The sequence below is a fragment of the Contarinia nasturtii genome, unplaced genomic scaffold, assembly GCF_009176525.2.
Source record: "Contarinia nasturtii isolate CC-2019 unplaced genomic scaffold, AAFC_CNas_1.1 Cnas_scaffold_129, whole genome shotgun sequence".
Classification (NCBI taxonomy): Eukaryota; Metazoa; Arthropoda; class Insecta; order Diptera; family Cecidomyiidae; genus Contarinia; species Contarinia nasturtii.
Window position 1 is genome coordinate 12,883,598 of NW_022197486.1, and position 22,058 is coordinate 12,905,655.

Below are 22,058 nucleotides of genomic sequence, written 5' to 3' on the forward strand. Positions count from 1 at the left end.
AAAATTCTGCTCAGATAGAAATTTTTTATTTTTTACCCCCAACATACTCCCCAAAGGGTTTTTCAAAATTCCCACCCCCTAAGAGTGAGCCTATTATATGCCCCACCCTGTATACTCCATTTATGAGTGCAAATGAATAAATACTCATTCTCAATGACGAAAATATCACGGATCGTGGCACGTAGAGGCCAGAAAATTCATTTATTATTCAAACATAATCCGCTTACGATTCGCATATGAACGAAGCAACGCTATAAACATTTGTAATGGTATCATTCTATGTCGATATAAATGGAAGCCAAATTACACCGAATCGAATTACTTGTTGAAAAATGTGTTGTGCACTTTGCAATTTTAATCAGGACCAGCATTAATAAAGCTCAAAGTACATTCAACAATTTCAAAGCTTGCATTTGAAAACAAAACAAAAAATTTATTTATGTCTATAATAATTGAATCGTTGTACAACATGATGTAAATGCCCTATTGGAAGAACATAAATGTCCACACATTAATGGAATCTTTTTCAATTTGAAAATGCAAAAATTCGTAACTTTGAATGGGACAAATGGAGAAAATCAATTAAATTTTCGTGTGGTCGCATTAAAATTCATGCTATTTCATACTTATGACACTGAACACAGGGCATTCCACTAACTCTCTCGCATAAAAGAAAGATGCACAAGATTTTATTTTTATGGGCCGTGTAAATTTTTTTAGTATATAAAATCCGATGAAGCATTTTAGGTTTGGTTTTTTTGGCCGTTGCAACATTTGTTTGTAATTGCAAACCTTTTTTTGTGGTTTTGTGTTTGACTATGTGGAATAAATGAGCGCATTCCATTCTCACACATACACACGAAGTAGAGAAAGTAAAACGAGGACCACATAAAATGCCTTGCATAAATGGATGTAATTATTTGTGCGTCCGCTTTCTCTTTTTTTGTTATTGTCGTTGCCACGTAGTGCTTTTGCTATTTGTTTCGTTCTATTTGGAAAAGCAAATAAAAAGTGAAATGGTCGCATGGATGAATGTTAACAGCATTATCCTTATGAAGAGTTTTTATTTGTTTGCCGTCGGCGAAATTGACAAATTACACATAAAATATACGAGATGTTAGTAAGAGAGCGAGAGGAGGCCATGAAAGAAGACAGCGTGAAAACGTGCATCAACCATAGACCAATATAGATGCCACACATGATCCGCAAATATGTACGCAATTTGTTTTAAATGTGTATGTTGGCGAGATCCAAGCCGTCGCCTCGTTTTCTTTTCACGTGTAATAACGTTCAGAATTAATTACAATTTCGATGAAAGTTCTCTCTCTCTCTCCCTCTTTCTCCATATGCAAGTAAATTGTGTTGTTGTTGTTTTTTTCTCTTGCCGGCAGCCATCACCTGAACGGATGAACCATTCATTATGTAGTGTGCTACGCTCAATGTACACGTGTTTTCTATCTTCATTTTAACGTTTTGTATGTTATATGTTATACATAAATGTGCACACTAAAGATTAACATTTTTCAATGACTTTTTTTTTGTAAAAAGTCATTTAAAAATACATATACTCACGAAAATCCGGTGCACGCATATGCAAATGTAATCTCCGTCATTTGCATACATTGAATTCAACCGAAAGAAACTTTTTGTGTGTATTTTGTAAATTATACCTGTTATTTGGCATTCATCACAGAGAGCGGGCGGAGTACACACACCGTGATTATACCTATTTACAAAAATACAAAATGCCACATTGGGACATCATCATCATCATCGTTTCGTACCATAGAGATGCGTGAGCCGCATAAGAAACGACAAATAAAATACAAAACTTATCTCAATTTGCATATACAATATATTATGTGCAAAAAAAACATGAAGGAGAATCAGAAGAAGATCAAGAATAACTTTTGGTTTTTATTGAGTATTTAAATGATACGACCATCATTTTAATATGAGAAAGGTGCATAGTTTGAATATATTGGATGCCCCTTGTTATTTGTCCACTATTTTGAATTTGCTTTATTTTTATCATTTGTCAACTGCCATAATTTGAATGTTGTTTTTTAAATGAAAATGCCTTTTCTAGTATTTTCTTGCTTTACCTTCGATTCCCTCTCTCTTTCTCCTTCGATTGTATTGTATTGTGCGGTCCAGTACGTTGACTCTTCTTCAAAAAGACCTTTTGTAGTTGACCTGTATAAACAACTTTGTACGGCTGCAATAAATGTCGGATTTTCACAATGAAATGAACCAATGGTGGTCAGGTTTTCTATTGCATTTATATTGTTCAGAAATGTCAAACACCTCATTGAAAATTCAAAAGTTTTTTGTGTGCATACAACCAAAAAATACTCATACAAATTTGATTCAGCAAACTGTTTAATTTCCATTCATTGACATTTCCACTTGGTTCAACACATATAATAATTATATGCGAGGTTGAATGAGTGCCATTCTCTTGATGGGTATGTATATGTGTGCGTGCGATTAATAAGGACTCTCTTCAGTTGCTATGGAGTTTGTGGTGACAGATAGAGCAATGTAAAGTTTCAAAAAGCTTTAGGTGTAGATAAGATAAGCGATTGACAGAGAAAAATAATGACGATCGATAGAGTAATTAGAATAGAGAAAAAAGGAGAGAGGAAAGAGTAAGAGAGAAAGGGACAAGAAAGATTGAAAAGAGTGGAATTTCCACTGTGGAAACGGTGTGATGAAAACGCTCCTGTGACCGAAAGTGTCACCATGTTTCTATGTTCAATTTATTCAGATTGAATTTGCCGATATATTAGCTTAATTGCGACTCATTCGTCTTCCTGATGCGTGTTTGTGCGCTTTTACACGAAAAGACAAATCTCGTTTCCGACAGCGCTTTCCACAGCGTTGCTGTGTATGAGAGTGTTTGGTTGTTAGTTCGCATGAGTTCACTTTAATCCACTAATATGTACATTGGTTTTACCAATGCAAAATATCAAATGATTAAGTGCGCAAATTATAAAATTGCTTGGTATGTTTTTAATCTTAGAAAATTCAAAGAGTTCAATTTACAAACGAATTTTCAAACAAATATAAAAAAAGCAGGAGAAAATATGTCGCAGTCAGCGATTGTCTGTTTCATTGGATAAAGCACTTTGTCAACGGATTTTCAACTAATGGCACACTCGTTCATGCAAAAGCCCCTGAGATACCACGATCCTTTTTTTATAATACATTCAACCCCGTAGCTACCTATGAGGCTCAGTCTCCCCATTAAAATTTCAGTTAATTAAAAAATATTTCACGTAAAAATTAAAAAATGAGCAATATAAAGATATTGCAAAAAATGTCATCTCGCCAATGTATTTCGTTTCCTTAACGTATTGGTAGTAGTAGTTAAAAATGTCGTTTTTTTTTGTAAAAATACAACATTATGCGTGTCATTACTTTGACAGTGACAATTAGTGTATCTTTCAAAGTGAACACAAGTTTATACACACAAGTTTTTTATTGCGTTCAAAATGTCCAATTTCGTTCCAACAAAAGAGCATTTGCGGGAAGTTTTAATTTGCTTCTTCCATCTAAAGAAGAATGCAACTGAAGCACATCGTTTACTCACTGAAGCATATCCGGACTATGCTGTAGACATTAGAATGTGTCAGCGTTGGTTTGCACGATTTAAAAGTGGTGATTTTGACACGGAGGACAAAGAACGTCCTGGCCAGCCAAAAAAGTTTGAAGATGAAGAATTGGAGGCATTACTCGATGAAGATTCTGGTCAAACGCAAGAAGAACTTGCGAAATCGTTGGGAGTAAGCATACAATGATTTTTAGATAGGATAGATGCGTAAGATCTCCGCAAGATCCAGATCCAAGCGTGCGTACGCTGCCGCATGATGCATACATATATAATACGCACGCAAATTCGTTATTCTTATTTCCCCTTCTTTGATTCGCATGCCATAGCATTACGGAGTAAGGAATGTATGTATCATGCGGCTACGTACGCACGCTTGGATCCGGATCTTGCGGAGATCTTACGGATCTATTCTATCCAAAAATCATTGTATGGGAGTAAGTCAAAAAGCCATTTCCGATCCCCTAAAGGCTCTTGGATTCATTCAAAAGCAAAGAAATTGGGTACCACATGAATTGAAACCAAGAGACGTTGAAATACGATTGTGCATGTCCGAAATGCTGCTTGAGCGCCACAAAAAGAAGTCGTTTTTGCATCGACTTGTTACCGGTGATGAAAAATGGATTCATTACGACAACCCGAAGCGCAAGAAATCATATGTGAAGCGCGGAAAACGAGCCAAATCAACGCCAAAGCAAGATATTCATTGTGCCAAGGTAATGCTCTGTATTTGGTGGGATCAGAAGGGTGTCCTATATTATGAGCTATTAAAACCGGGTGAAACGATCACGGGAGGCCTGTACCGAACACAATTGATCCGTTTAAAGAGAGCATTGAACGAAAAACGGCCAGAATATGCGACCAGACATGAGTCCATAATTTTCCATCATGACAACGCTCGGCCTCACATTGCTCAGCCGGTTAAGAACTATTTGGAAAATAGTGGATGGGAAGTTTTGCCCCACCCGCCGTATAGCCCGGACATTGCCCCTTCTGACTATCACTTGTTTCGATCGATGCAGAATGCCTTGTCTGGAATACGCTTCACTTCAATTGAAGGTATCAAAAATTGGATTGATTCGTTCCTAGCCTCAAAAAATGAGCAGTTCTTTTGGCGCGGAATCCATATACTGCCAGAAAGGTGGGAAGAAATCATAGATAACGATGGCCAATACTTTGAATGATATGTTATTTATAGAATTTATTAAATAAAGTTGTATTTTTACAAAAAAAAAACAACATTTTTAACTACTACTACCAATAATATACAAAAATAGAAAAATACAACTGGAATTTCAAAAAAAAAAAAAAATCTTGTATAAAAATTTGAGGCTAAGATTCCTCAAAACACTTTATTCACGCTACGGTCTCAAATTCGGTTAATTTTCCGAGCACAAATTGAATGTACTGAATTGTTTATATCATTATTATTATTATCACTAAAAATGCAATGTCATAAATACGTAATTTTATCGCAATCGAGGAAATGGGCTTAGTAAAGTGTATGCACAAAAGCACATTAATCCAATCTGTTTTCCAGCGATCAAATGCGCTCCCTATTGTACATTCTTGTGTATGTGAATGGAATATGTGTACAAAGCAATTAATGTATATATCTATTATCGAATTAATGAGGCGAGATATAACAGTGCGAAAAATATATACAAAACATATTTTCTATGGATTCATTACTTATCGAGTCGTCGCTTGATGATAAAAATAAATACATGTATACAAATACAAATGCTATTATGATGTGTGACTTCACCGTAAAAGTGCAAAAAACGTTCAGCAAGAACCAAACAGAAAAGAAAAATACAAAATAATAAATGAAATATCATCGAAATAACACAAATAGAATGTATACATCAACGAAACGATCAAGAAAAAAGAAAAAAATGTGTACTACTTACCCAATTTCAAATAGCATTGTAAGTAGAAAGCGGGTCCAAGTATGACACTCAACAAACCTAAAATACCCTGTGGAAATTCGGTGATGAGAAACAATAATAAAACAGCAAGCAACATCCGTGTGGTGCGATCGGTTTGTTTTTCTTTTTCAAGCGATTTTGTATTTCGGCGATTTGTTTGTTGGCCACTGCCGGCGCCTCCACCATCGATTGCCTTGCCATTACTCAACATTTGCATACCATTCGAATTCATCAATTGTTTACGACGTCGTTTTGCCTCAAGCAATGCACCAATCAAACGTAACGATAATATGGTTAACGCAAAGCACGGTATCAACTTAATTAATATACTATACATCCAAAGATTGAATGTGATAAGTGATGGATTGTTCCGGGCAATATCGCTAAATTGAACTTTGTAGACGGTGACATTTTTGAAGCCAACTGGTAACAGTGATATCGAAGCGTTGCTAATATTGCTACTGCTACTATTCCCCTTATAAATTTGACCATTGTTATCGAGAATTTCAATGCTGGATTGAATGGCCGTTACTAAATACAATGGAATGGCAGCAAATGGACAAACAATATAGGCACTGGCAATTGTTATGAGTGTTGTACGCATATTACACCAAATACGATTTCGATGTGGATATGCAACCGCTATATATCGCCATACGGCCAACGTAACCGTCAACCAAATCGAAATTGTATGACAAATTTGCGCGAATATCGAATGAAACATGATGAACCAAGCAGTTGAATACGAGAACAATGTTTTACGTGTATAATTCATGTTCGGTAGTATGTAGTCAAACCACGAATACGGTATATAATCGATCATTACCAAAAAATCCGCAACAGCGAGACCAGTTAAAATGGCATTGGTTGGCGAACGTATTTCACGGCGCGTCAAAACCACCACATTCACAACATTCATAATGCATCCCAAAATGCAAACCGTTAAACTCAAGTATCCATGAATGGAATGATATCTGAAAGTAAAAGGCCACGGGTGGCAACGGAAATGAGAATTATAACAAACAAAATTATATAAATGACATACACATATATTAAAATCGATTTGGTTAGATTGGAATTCAATCAGCCATTTTTTTCTTCTTTTGTCGTATGAAAGAGTGGGGGGGACATTCGTTACACTAACGCACTCGTACATGCCAATAAATTCTGTTGCAACAGCCATATTTTCGTTAGTTATTTATTAATTCAATTGTTACAATACGTAAAACATGGACGAAAAAACAAGACTCTTGGCCCTCCACGGACGACAACACATTCGATTTTGTTCTATTTTCAATATCGTCTAGCGTCCATGCATGATAAATTGAGCAATCCCTTTATTTTATTGTTTTCGCTCACTGTGCTAGTGAGTATGTATTGCATTATTCCGTTGTACTTGTGACTTTTTTCACCGAATCGCATGAAACTTTCTTCCTGAAAAGTTTCTGAGATTGACAAGTCTAATTAACTTTCAGTGATTAAATCCAATGGATTTCATATTTCAGATGATGTAACAGAAAGAAAAGGAAGGCAAGAAACAATTTTGGGCCTTAAATGCGTATACTTTGAGCATACACAATCATAGATTTTTGAAATCACCAAAAGAATAGCGTTAAAACAAATTATTTATTTACAGAAATTGGCTCGATCTATATATATTAGATATCAGTATTGCTTTGATAAATTAATTTCAATTTTCATTAGTGATTTCGAAATAGAGAGAGAAGGAGAAAATATGTGCGCGCGTGTTTGTGTGGGTGGGTGAAAGCTTATCACGAGATTTTCAAAATGCACATAATTTGCCATTTCAATTGATGATTGATACAATGAAAATAACCATACAAGATTTGTATAAATTAAGAGGTATCGTATTTAGTCGAATGGTGGTATAATTTTGTTGAAAATTTATTGCTTGTACACGCTTATACAACATTTTGTTTAAATAATGCAGATAAATATCAATTTATTATTAATCCAATTTGATGAGTGTGCTACGATGAAGAATTTTCATTATTCAATCACAAATTGACGTTGCTGTGTCATGTTTGTTGAGTGCTATACTTTACGAGTTATTACTCCTCATAACGCAATGAAATTAAATAAAATCTCAATTCCTCTGTCCTGTTGTTGAACGCTGTTTTTTTTTTTTTTTTTTTTTTTTTGTTATCATTGCTGAAGGGTGCTTATGCGCTTTCTTTCTACAGCACTCATCCACTTTCGTATAATGCGAACTACGAGATGAGAAAGTTTATAAAACACACAAATTAAATTAACGCTTAACAATAATTTTGAAGTTGAAGCGCTTGTATTGGGTTAGATTGCAAACGGCGGCCATATCAGATTTAATTGCTATGTTTTTTGCCGAGTTTGGAATTTGAGCTTCACTATAGTCTAGAATGATGACTGCCATGGCTTTTTACACAACCAACCAAATATACTGTGTACTTGTACAGCGTATTTACTAAGTGTGACCACTTCCATTAACAAAGTTTCAAACACACACTAGACTTTTGTGTTCAATTTGATTTTTTTTGCCACCGGAAATGTGTTGGTTTGAAGTTGATTGTTGTAATTGTTGATTTTTGTCTTTTCTTTTACATCTTCTTCATCTCAAATTCGAACAAATATTTTGGTGGACAAAATTAAGTTTTAAATGGGTGAAAAATGATCATTTATCATAGGTGGGCACATCAAAGATTTTAGGGAGAGTAATGGTTAAATTGCAGAGGGTCCCGAGTCATCCGACTTATATATCTCTGAACTCTCATTTATTCTATCAAACCAGCTGTTAGAGTTGAGCCATAAACGAAGTGCCAAAGGCTTCATGAAGTTGTTTTAGTATTATTTTCAATTAAATATCAGCTAATTTTTCGCTGCAATAATTAATTTAATTACCAGTACCTTTTACCGAAACTGTGTGCGTATGTGTAACAAGGTCGACTTCAATTTCATACAATAAAAATCGAGGCAAATGAATGAAATAACACACAAAATGCATGTTTATACAAAATTCAAAATGTAACTCCTCCTTGCGTATTCGTTGGCCATTTATGTTAAAATCAACGAATTTATATGAAGATAAATGACCGATAAATGCAGATAGGATGCTGCCATTGCTCAACACAAAATTAACTTTGTCGTTTGGACAAAAGCACATAAATGCGTTTATGAGCCGTTGAATTTGCTTATATGGCATGGCCTTTCGAAATAGTTTTTAAATGTTTAAATACTTACCGCGTATGAAAATCATCTAATCCTTGGCCGCAATAAACAACCGTACTATTATCTGTGGATACGCTCATTGTTGATGATGGTGTACTTCATATAGAGAATATTATAACAATCTACCGAATGGTATGTGATGCAAAATAAATTCAATTCACTGCTGTTGCCTTTGTATGTTATTATTGAAGTTTGTCTGTTTTAGTGTCCAACTATTCAAATGTCGCCGTTTTAGTGTATTTCTATCTCTTTAGTTTAAGTTTTTCGTTTGGAAAATCGCCCGTTCTTATAAATGATTTGGTTGAAAGTCCGAAACTAAATAGGCTTAATGTGCAAAGTTACTCAAACCAATAAAATCTAGTGCCATAAACGTCAGCATACTGTCATTCTGAAATGAAAAACAATATCAATAAACATTATTATCATAGATTTCATTCATAGAATTTGGTGAAATGGCTTTTTTTGTATATTTGAGAAACAACTATAAAATGGAAAATGCTAAAACTGCAATAAAATTATTAACATGCTATTTTTTTATCATCATCGTTGTCGTCTGTGTCGTCTTGTTCTTCTTTTGTCGAATGAAAAAAAAAAAAAACACTCAATTTTTATTTCAGTTGATTTTGCAATAGTCATAAAAATCTGCTTATTACAGGCGTCTCACATGTTCAACACACATGAAGCGCATTCAAATTGGTTTTCGTTTCGCATCGTAATTTTTTCTTCGTTTGGTTTCTTTATTTAACATAGATTTGTCGGGTTAACGGATTTTTCTAGCGATTTGTAAAGAGAAGTAGAGCGCGGTGGTGAGAAACAAGCTATCAGACCGATAAAAGTCAAAATATTCGCTGAATAGACATACATCATAGTCATTGATGTAAAGTGTCAATCGTATATTTTTTTCTGTACATGAATAAAAAAGAAGCGGATTTTTTATATTCAGTAATTCTTTTCATTTTTATTGCCTCTGTCATTAAATTCATTGCGTGTTTTCTTTTTTAATTCGTCAGTCAGTGAGGTTGATCACATTTGCCGTAAAAAAAAATTCATTCACACAGACTTTTGGCAGCAACATTTTCACTACCATCATTCAGTCATTTTGTCTACTTCTCTCACATCCATTTTCACACACACCAAAAAAATAATATCATTTAAATGCGGTTATGCTTTCAGCCATCAATTGGGTTTCATGTGAATTTGAATGTTTTCGATTTTCCATCATAAACCACGGAAAATATGCGTGTTTTCATGATGTACTCCATAAAACTGTCAATGTCAATTTGACTATACGAGTGTCAGAACCAAATGTTGTGAACACAACATTCGAGGAACAATATATATGTGTGTGTGTGTGCGTGTGGAAAAATATGAATTTTATAAAATATTGTGCATTCACCATTCCAAGCAACACAAAACCGATACGTAAATAAAAGAATATCAACGAATGTTGGAAAATGTGTATTGTATTCTTTCGAGACGTAATGATCCTTTCACATTTCTTGGTTTATATTCAAAGTAGGGACGAAGAAATCACAAAACACACACACACAGAATAAATTCATAAAAATAATAAATGCATGTGCTAACACGTGCATTTGTTCAAGCTATTGCAAAATTCTTCAGTCTCGGGCCATTTCAACTGTTTTATATTTTGCGTACAAAGAAAAGAAGGAAGTTATCAATGAAATCATAAAGATACATCAATCAAAATCAAGTTTAAAAATGTCAATAGACAAAGGAGCGACATTTGTATCATGTAATTTCCTCGGTAGTTTCGTTTTATAAGGCTTCTATTGTATTTCGTCTGTATTCATAAAATAAATCACAAACTTTCTCACTTTCTGTAGATTCGATATTTTTGCTCCTTGCACACAGTACCATATATTTGATATAAATATTTTAACGATTGATTTTAGAAGTTCAGCAACATTTTTTACCATATTCTGTGAGCTGGCATCTCTTATGTAGCCCATTCATTTTTAATGGAAGTTGATGCAATATACATTGCAACTGTCACTACGGTCGATGCTTCAATCGATCAGCTTTCACATGGTGCACACATTGCCTTTCTACATTTTCAACCATTAATTCTTCTTTGGGTGTGTTGCTTTTTTTTCACATCCCAACCTCGAAATGAGATATTTTCTCGATATATTTCTAGAAGTCGAGAATATTTCCGAATTATATAGAATCAAATTTATTATTTGGAGGTAACTTTACCGAATGATAAATGAACGTGTAACCGCAGATTTAATGCGAAAAAATAAATGAAAAATAAATAAACAATTATGGAAGACAAACAAAATTGTGGAAAAATATGTATTAAAAATAATTGTGTTATGGCATTATATACGCGGGAAAAATATGATCTCTCTTTCTCTCTCCCTACCTAATACCACTGTTGGGTAAAGATATTATCTTATAGATACCAGATAAGATGAGATATTTTAGCAAGGGATCTGGAAAAAGTTGGATACTTTTCAAAAGTTTCTTAAAACGATGCAGTATCTTCATCCAACACTGGTAAATACCAAAGAAATCCATACACAAATAACAACTCCATTATGTAATGTATCGATTGATTGCATTTGTAACTCAACAATATTCGTGTTGGTAATAAAATAAATTGAATCGACAGTATTTCTGTTTTTTATTCAACGCAAGCATGGTTTGAATGTGGCAAAGAATTTTATGCAGATATATGTTTGTTTGGTTTTTTTTTTCTCGAATTTTTCATTTAATGAAAATGTCAAAGATAATATGAAACAAATTGGTTTCAAAACTTCAACTGTGGAAGGTTATTCAAAGACATGGCTTCAAATGGTGGGCGATAAATATATATATTTTTTTGAAAAAGAATACTTCTGAAAAATGGAATCACTGGATTTAATTTATGTGAGCTCCCACCATATTCTATTCATCATGTATATGTTGGGTGTTAGCATTACGTTCAAATAGCTTTGCTTATTTTATGCGTGGGGCATCACATGTACGCAGAAGTCAATAAGTATTCATCACAGAAACGAAGCTGAGTAGCGCGCGCATGTATTTGTGTTTGCACTTAGCACTGTGCTGTTATGACGTATACTTGTGATGTTTGTGAGTTAGTGTGTATGTATTGTTTGTGAAGAAGAAGCACATGTTTCAGGTGCACTCGTTTATATGTAAATTATATAGTTTTTTCAGCCCCTGATTTTATGATAGTAAATTTATTATGGTTTACATTTCCCATTATTTTTTTGCAGCTATCACTTTTTCCTTTCTCATCCACCACATATATTACAGTTTTACGTTTAATTATTTAATGGTATTCGATTCTAAAAAATCACTCCATGTAATTTTGTATTGAAAATATTTGCAAAGTTATTCGAAATATTGTTTCATTTCTGCGAGGAGAAGAGAATAAAAATGAAGACAGGTAACTAAATGCCGAAACCTATGTCTGGTAAATGGATATGGCTTCAGGCAAATGTGTTACGTATCCAAATATTAAATGTTAATTACCCTCATATTCCTTTCGATCGATTTGTACACACGTGCAAAATCCGATTACCGTCTACCTTTGTTTATTCATCGATACGGCTTTATAAAAGTGTTTTACCTTTTTTTGATCGTTGTGAAAGCTTAATTTCTTGCTCAATTGACAATCAATTGCATTTGATTGAGTAAGCTACATGTGAGTCGTCGTGTGCAAAATAGGTAAATGCTCTAGCTTTTTTCAATCAATGATTTTTCATCATTATGTGGTGCCACCTAAGGTACTTACTTAACCTTAACTGACAGCCAGTATAGACGAAAATGCGCCAGCAGTCTACACTGGTTCAGTATGTAGTACGGTAGTTGCGCCACTTAAAAATGCACAAAAGTTTGTTGAAAAAGAAATAACATTACCAGCATATAGCGTTTCCAGACATTGGTTGTGTGCTCTGCTTATCACTTTAATCATATGAAGAATCAAAGTCTTCGCACATTTGAGCTGGTGAGTGAATTAGAGCGCACTAATGTTAACAAACATTTAAAACGCAGTAGGTATATTGGGGAGATCCAAAAAGTGGAAGTGTTCCAAAAAAAAGAGCTCGTAGTAATGCTTAAAACATGTTGCACAATGAAGAAATTGGAATGTGTCAAACAGAGCTGTCAACGAACACCAACGAACGAACGGTTCGTTCGTTCGTAGTCATTTTTATTGAATTTTTGTTCGTTCGTTCGTTCGTAGAAATGAATTGCGTTCGTTCGTAGAAATTAAAATGTTCGGATTGTTCGTTCGTTGTTCGTAAGGTGTTCGTTCGTTGTTCGTAGGAAAAGTATGAAAATAAAATAATTATTTTATTGGTGAAATTGATAGTAAATTATATTTTGTGAATTTTGGTATTGAAAACATAGATTATAAGAAAAAATTGAACAAAACAAATATTATTTATTTAAAATAAACAGCGTAATAATCAATATAGTAATTAAATTCCTACGAACAACGAACGAACAAACGAACGAACAAAATAAAAATATTTTTTGCCTACGAACGAACGAACGAACGTTCGTTGACAGCTCTGGTGTCAAATGCAAACAAAACATACAAAGCCATAAAATTCCGAATAATACGATAAATGTGGCAAGAGACACTTTTTGGTAAATAATCGTTGCGCATCCGATTATGGTGGGTGAAGAGGTGACGGTAAGAGATGCCTCCAGGCATTTGTTCACAACTTAAGATAAGATATCAACAATATATATAGTATAGTGTACAATCTTTCAGCACATTCACATACAACAAAGCATTGCCAATGATGTTTTTTTTTGTCTCTCTCAAATTACTCCATACAATTTTGAAATTACGCAATGAAAATGCATAAGCATCAAAGTCAGTCGCACACTCAATTCTGAAATGCGAACCCATTATATAAAACGTATTTCGTTCGAAACGGTCACTTGTCATTTGGGAGAAATGACTAGAATCGAATTTTCCATTCGAAAATGCTAACCAAGAAATCTCCACTCCTTCTCTATCTTTTTATTCTTCTCTCTTTTACAATCTCATCTTATTCATGTTGTTACCATCATCATTATCATCCACAATAGAAATTTAGATTCCATTTAATTATCCGATGAAAATGAAACAATTAAATATTGTGGCTATGCTTGACGTGGATGTGCTTTGGTTTTTTAAAATGGCATTTATAATAGTACATTATTAAATGGTTCATGAAAGATCCATTCGAATGACATTGAACAGGCAAATATTTCAAGAACAAAAACCGCGTTCAAGAGAAAAACCTACCATTTGTTATATATTTTGTTGTTGTTGCTTTGTTATTTATATGGGCATTAAAAAAGTCGAGATATTTCAACTGAATTTATGGGTTTGTGCGTGAGTATTTGTAACAGAATGGCGTATTTGTGTGCGAAAATTTGCGTCCATTATCTCAAGTATTTGTTTACCAAAATGCCTGGCCGCAAGCATTGAAAGTCTTACCGACCGCTTTTGTGAAACAGTGCGCTATTAAGAAACTCTCAGATGCATGCATCATAAACGCTATATGTTTATTCTTTTACTGGTGCCTTTCCTTTTTCTGTTTCTTTTTCTTTGAAACTTATCAAATTCTCAATAAATGCTGTGAAATTTGATACAAGGTACTCTTTGACTTTTTTTCCTTTCACTCGTTTTTCTCCTATTCAGTGCGCTTCACTGAATTTTTTTTTCTGCTGATATATTTTTACTGATATAATTTTTTTTAACCGTTCAGTACTCTCATTGTTTGAAGACCAAGAAAATTAGAGAGAGAGAGAGAGAGAAAGAGAGAGAGAGCGAAAGAGAAATGAATGAATGCACAAGACATTGGCTGAAAACAATACAAAGTTAGTTCATTTCATTCGTTCAGCTTAAAACAGCAAACTCTCCACTGCATATTGTTCAAGTGTGCGTGTGTGTGTGTGTGAGATATAGCATCGTTGTTGAACAAAATCAAAAAGAAAAGCATACATTTTCTGCCACTAGCATTTAGAAATAGCGTTTTATTTACAGTATACAGTTTACTCTTATACTTGATAGTATTGAGACTGGCCACCAAACAAAAACGGAATACAACGGAATGGCGAGGAAAAAATCAACACATCATTAAATCATGCAGAAAGTTTAAAACAGATAAAGTTTTGTTTTGGTTATAGCATGCAAAATAATAATTATTTCAATAAAAATTTTCCGATTTTATACTTTTCTCTTTCTTTTTCCACCCATTGAGACGCGAAATTCCCTCACTTATTTCTGGCGAAGATTTCTTTAAAAGTAAGAGTCTATATAATGCATAAAAGTTCCTCAATGCACATACGATATACCTGTGTGCACCCGTAGACCCAATGAAATAAAAAAAAATTACTTGTTTTACTGTTGTTCATTTGGAAGATATGGGCGAACAGTTGTGTGCGCAAATTGCTTAAGAATCAGGTTTTGTTAGTCGAAAAATCTATCCGGTGTGAAAGACAAAGAATGACAAGGAAGATGCGGTTGAAGAAGAAATAAAACGATGGGCTGCATGACAAAGGGGCCTATCATCAAAAAATGTAAACGAATGAATCTCATATATTGAGATGACACAATTCCCAATAGAAATTCGCTTTGTGATAGAAACGTACTGGCTCGATATTAGGCTTATTTTTGTAAGCGTAAAAGAAAAAAAGCTTGAAACGAGGGTTTTGTGTATCCATTGAGAGGCTTCCAATGAAAAAAGAAACTAATCCGACATCATCATCAAACCAAATCGGCAAGGAAACGAGAAAAAAAGACGGAGAGTGAACGCCACAGGGCAGACTATCGTTGCACGCAACCCCAGAATGTCACTTTGAATTAACCCAAAACAAAAAATTCAAAAAAAAATTCGGCGAATTTCCTTCGTCTTGAATTGAACAACAATATTGTATTCGAAATTCGATGACTTCGAGCAACTTTTTCCTTGACGAGCAACTAACAAACATTGTTTTCAGATTTCACTCTTGCTCTCCCTCTCTCTCTCTCTCTCTCTCTCTCTCTCTCTCTCTCTTTCTCATACTTTTTTGATTGAAACTGAAACTGTTCAAGGAGCTTACATGTTAAATATTCATTTGATTTGAAAATGGAAATTGTTTTTGCGAATGAACATCAAAATCCAGTCGAATGAAAATGAATATTTATTTCAGTTTTTTTCATTCAACTCTTGAACTCATCCACTATGCACAAAATCACTTGCATTTTTGTTCAAAAGTGGTTATTTAATGTTATTCAACTTTAATACCGACAAACGAGCTCCCCAACGGAGAATATAAAAAAAGATAGATAAAGAGAGACACACGATTCAATTTTGTGTGCAACCATTCATAATGAGAATCGAGTTAGAAGAAGATGACGGCGTTATTGATCTCTTTGAATATTGTTTGTATGTTTGAACTTTCAATTGGAATGAAAGTTAAGCTTTGCATTCCGAATACAGCAATGTTCACTATAGCCTTCGAAGTATACCCACCATACATACACCAAAAAAGGTAAAACACAACTTGTGTTACACAAGTGAAAAATGCGTCGCGACAAAGTTTTCCAATGCACCAACAAACATCGACCGAAGATCCTTGACTTCTTCTGCTTCGAATATAAACATTTCAAATAATTTATTTTATTATTGCTGGGCGAACAACGACCAAAGAATTCTTTTAAAAGGTTCTATCAACAATGTAAAATATGTCGGTGAGTAAGTTTGTTGTTTGTGTGTTTTTGCTCCATTTTTTTTCTCTATTGACAAAAATATTCCCCCAATACACGACGACACAGTTTGTTTTCTTCATTCCACTGATTTCGTTGGTATAAGGAAAAGTAAAAACAGTAATAAAAATGAGAGAAATGAAGAGAGAAGAAGAGTTAGAAAATGCTTGTGTTATATATTCCGTCAAATCAGTCACATTGAGATGAAATAAAATTGGTTTTATTATGTGCGCTGACTCGCAAGTTATGCTTTTATTGCTCTTAAATTAAATATAAAATTGTGAACTATATATGTGACATGGGTCGCAAAACTGTCGTAATAATTTTTAATACGTGAAACATACATATAAATTCATTTTTCACGCGAGACGCGACCGAACGATAGTAAAAAGTGCAATCTTCAGCCAAAATAATTATACGTAATATACTTGCAAAATTAAAAAATATATATAGAACTTCTTAGCAAACTGTGTGAAGGCCAAATAATGATAAGCGGCAATGATGTTGTTTGAATGCATTAGTACTCCGGACGGCATGGCTTTTAACAAGACAATTTGATGCTAATGCTACAAATTCATCTAAATGTGTAGGTCACCATATTTTATATCGTCAAAAATTCATCCGCTAGAATAATATAAAAGTGCTCAAGCAGCAAAAGAAAACATTCGATGCTTGTCCTTATTTAACCCTTTAGAACTAAGCAGTACATTTTTATTTTGCGAGAACTAATTATTGAAAAAGTCAAATCAGATACTACCGCTGCGAAAAAAAGAGAAACCCACTTTTACAACAGCGATACAAACCAAAACCAAACCGAATATTCAGTTTCACTTGCTGAAAAAACCGAAGCAAGCGAAACGTTCGAAAAATGGTTTCTATTGCGAATCGCAGTTGGCGATTTGACATCGGTTTGTATTATAAACTTCAAACTGTTTTTCATCGCTGATTTTAAATAAGTTTGCAAATAGGTACTTATTAAATCACAGAAATTCCAAAATCTCGATATTTCAAAACGCACAAATTCTCCTCTTGGCAGCTACTGTAAAGCACACATTTTTTTTTTACTACTCACAGAAGACGTCAATTGTAATATTTGCGAACTCTGGTGGTGATTTACTAAATTACCACCATTACAATGTGTGGCATGGTGATTTTTGTATGTATTGTATTTGCTTTGCTGAGCAATATTACTATCGCTCAACGCAGTGTTGGTGGTAATACTGTACAGTGCTGTCACAGCAAAGCAAATACAATACATACAAAAATCACCATGCCGCACATTGTAATGGTGGTAATTTAGTAAATTACTACCAGAGTTCACAAATATTACAACTGACGTCTTCTGTGAGTATATGTGTGTACCGCATTATCGTTACCATCTTTGTTGCCTTTTCTGATATGACTGAATGAAGCATATAAAGAATTCCGTTTCCAAAATGATTGAGCTTATCTCACTCTTTCCCTTTTGTATCAGCTATTTCTTTGTTATGTGCATGAATTGAACGGTAAAAAAGGAATACGAAAATTTAACCCGAAAGTCACATGATCGATCCAGATGTTGTTAATGTTAAAGTGAAACGATTTGAACCGAAACGCATTTCAAGAAAAAGTGGAATGAATTTATTCGTTTTCTTTCTCACATTTTGTTGAAGGAGAATATAGAAAATATAGAGAAAAAAAGCATTAACTCAATAAACATTTACATCGAAATGCCATGTTCAATGAACATGGAAACACAAGAAATCAAGAGAGCCAATGGATTTGAACTATCTACTGAATTAATGAATTCGAAAGACATAGCTTATGATGCGGTCGCTTTCCAAGAACAGGGGGAGTTAATTCCAAAAAAGAATTCAAAAATATAAAGGGGTAATTTGATCTCTCAAAGATAAATTGATGACCAAAGAAACATCTTCACTTTTGATAATTTCAAAACTGTTGTTTTTATGTATTTTATAATAATTAGATACTATTTGTGGTTGTTTACGAGAACCAATTGCACTTGCTTCATGAGAAAATAAAAAGTTTTAATTTTCTTAGGTGCACGACCAACGGGTAAGAAAAATACCAATCGCTGATCACATAGTTAGCTCTTTCTCTTTTCATTAAAAGAAAATTCCCATGTGAATATCATCGAATCGTCTGAGGAAAAATACCAAATTTTATAGATGGAAAAGTGTCCATACTTGATTCATTGAAACTTGTATATTTTGATAAAACGAAAATGCAAACGTCCGTGAACAATGTTGCGTTGCAATTTATTCCCCAAGCTTGACAATGACAACCAGAAAATTGCTCATTTTGCAATCACCCCACTATTTTGTATATTTCTCAAATGAAATTGTAAACTTTTTGTTGTCCTGTGCTTTTCTCTGGTGTGTTATTGTATTGTGCAGAGAAAACATTTCATGTACATTGTTGACAACATCTCTTATAAGAAATTAATACATTTAATACATTGTTGCACGCATCATACCGATAATCATTGCTTCAAAATTCAATAGACAACCGAAGTGAGTGCAAAGCCCCACCGGAGATTCTATGTTCAGTACATGCATGTGGTTGCATTTGAGATTTGACCATCTTGATACAGCACCTCACTTAACCAAATCCATATCGATCGAAGTCCAACAAATTGATGAAAAGATTTTGTCTTATGTTTGGCCATTTCGTTTTCGGCAACATCACCGAAATAAATTGACGAATTGAAATGACCATCGTATAAGCAAATAGTGTGATGGAATTGACTACTCTTGTTATTCCATCATGAATCCATTTGTTGTAACCTTTTAAGTAAATTTTTTGCTCCACAATCGAAGCATAATCAGCAATAGACCGCCATTATTCGATATATTGAAATTGAATTCGGCACTAAGATGGTATTTTGATAACAAACATTGAAAGCATCTCTGATCGAACGAGAGAAACGGATTTTGGCTCGGTGCGTTTTTATTTCGTTAAATATTGCCTAGTAAGTAATCGGTGTGATGGAGGCCCACACAAAACGGTCAAAACAAATGATGGTTAAATGTAAAAAAAAGTAAAAGATGGTAACACTTTTGTCATTGTTTTCCAGCGTCTTCGTCGTTGTCATCTACTATAATGAAGACTTCGTCTCACATCACATTATTCACAGCTTATTCCGGTCTATCACTTTCACTCAAAACGTTATTGAACACTCACTCTCGCTCTCTGTAACTTTCTCACATCTCGCAAATCCCAAGCAATGAACTGCAATTTAACACAATATGTCAAATGGGAAGGAGTGCCCATGATAACAATATGTCCAAAACTGACTTAAAATGTATGTGTTATTTTTAATATTCCAATACATATGATACCTCTAAATGTACGAAAACAAAGCAATAAATGGTATGCATATGATTGTTGAATATTCCAAACGCTTAATTACTTTCTGTTTGAATTAGCTTTTACATATTTGAGCAAATACATCTGTGTTCTACAACTCATATGCGTTTATGTATTCATGAAATTGTTTAATCTTCAATCACTTATTTATTTCTCTAGAGATAATTTTCTCCGAATGACATATATTCGAAAGAAAGTCGCAAAAATAGATAAAAGCACTGATGCATACAAAAGAGTACAAAGTCTGGTACCGTTGTTGCCGTCACACATTCAAACACATCGGCACTACCATTACCCCCAACATCACCGACAACTAACAAAAAATCAATCTTATTTGCCAAATCCAATCTTATTTACTATACAGACACAACAAATTCGCGTCTGCTTCAAATAGCACAGCCACCCATTCCATAAAATTCACGAAGTGTGAATATTTTTCATCATCATGTGCTACTGTTCACAATCGCTCTATCGTTTATGATGATAAAATACGTAAGCGAAAGATACAACCAAAGCAAAACCAATGAGAATGTATAAGTTCTTTATTTTGTCGCAAATCGGCAGCATCAAAATTAGCTACAAAGAAAATATTAATGCAGAAACACAAAATAAATAAATAAAATCGCAATATCAAAATCTTAGTAAAAGAGAAAAGAAGAAAAAGTTTTGTTTAACGAGCAGGAAGCGCGGATGAATCGCTGAGAATAAGTCGAAATTATGGCAAGGAGTTCGTACGAAATGTAGGTATTAGCACAAGCTAAGGATGGCCACATACATAGAAACGATAAAAACCCTAGAAAATCGAAGAAAAACTCGGCTGTCTGGAGGTAACTCGGATAACTCGAAGAAAGTCTGTTTGAATTTTCCAAAACTATAAAATGTTGTGATATTTTACGTCATACCAGATTATCTTCATGTTCTGGACATTTTTTGTAATTTCAAACTCTAAATTTAGTGAATCCATCGGGAAGAAACGTTCGCTATGATTTTTTTGGCCAGCCCTACTGCATACAAATTCAACGGAGGAAACAATGATTATGAATTTAATAATAATATGAATGTAGTGTGGGCTTAATATGCGCATATAAATGCAATGTATGTTTGATTGAAACCTATTTTTGCTCACGATTTTCATTATACATATTATCAACGCACACCCATTCATTCTCATCGCTTCAGTTTTGCTCAGTTTTGGTCGTAATAGATTATTTCACTCTCTCTCTCTCTCTATCTCTTCAACATACTAAGGCATTCGTATGCAAAGCTAGAATATTGGAATTGGAATGTGTGTTCGTTAGAGTTGAGTTGTTCTTATATTAATATTCAGTTCATTTCATCGTTTATTTCGTATCATACACGCACATACACAAATAGAAAAAGATACATAAATTAATCTAACGCATTATGTGTTGTTTGCAGAAAATGAAAATAGACAATTCGATGTTTGGTTAAACCGAGTTTTCCCGTTCTCCCTCCAAATTAAGTGCACGAACACGAAAAATAAGAAAACCCACAAATTTTCAGTTGCAGCACATCACACCACGTGCATACACATCCCCATGTATGGTCGCTTGTCTGGAATATTCTAGGGGATCGGATCTCGATCAGAAAATAACGAATTATTCGATATTTTGCGATTTTTATGCGAAATGATTTGTAAGTGATGGGCCAGTAAAGTTGTGATTTAAAAAACAATTCGCAAACAAAATGCTATGAACGTGAGACAATTCGCAAAATTTGTGAACGCTTGTAAACGAGCCAAGTGAATAGCGGCGACGCACGAAAACGAAATGAGTGAATAGCGACAACGAACGAAAAAAAAAATGTTATCCGTTGCCGCTATTCACTCACTTCGTTTTCTTGCGTCGCCGCTTTTCACTTGGTTCGTTTGCAAGCGTATATTATATAGTTTGATTGTGATAACTTTTTGCGAATAGCTTGCGAATTGTATGCGAATTTTTTGAATTATTTTACTAAAATGACGACTTTATCATACAACTAATAAATTTTGTCCATTCGCGAATAGATCATTTCCCCTAGGGAATATTGCTAGATAGCAATTTAAATATGCATTTCGACGCACACCGTCACTGAAACACATTATATTTTGCAAAATGTTCATCGTGGATATAGTGAGCGCTAGAGATACCATTTTATTCTTGTCAAGGCGATAATACAATTGACACAGCGTAAATGTGCC

General features: G+C 34.1%; 1 protein-coding gene across 1 annotated transcript in view; it reads right to left on the reverse strand.

Moving 5' to 3' along the window:
* Positions 1 to 5,301: 5,301 nt before the first annotated feature.
* LOC116349556 (sex peptide receptor-like) overlaps positions 5,302 to 22,058 on the reverse strand; it is a 44,836-nt gene continuing 28,079 nt past the window's right edge. The window contains exons 3-5 of the mRNA XM_031781039.1: positions 8,779 to 9,154; positions 5,527 to 6,518; positions 5,302 to 5,375 (exon numbers count right to left, since the gene is read on the reverse strand). Coding sequence (XP_031636899.1) covers positions 5,302 to 5,375; positions 5,527 to 6,518; positions 8,779 to 8,846 — 1,134 coding nt within the window. The 5' untranslated portion in view covers positions 8,847 to 9,154. The remainder of the gene's footprint in view (positions 5,376 to 5,526; positions 6,519 to 8,778; positions 9,155 to 22,058) is intronic.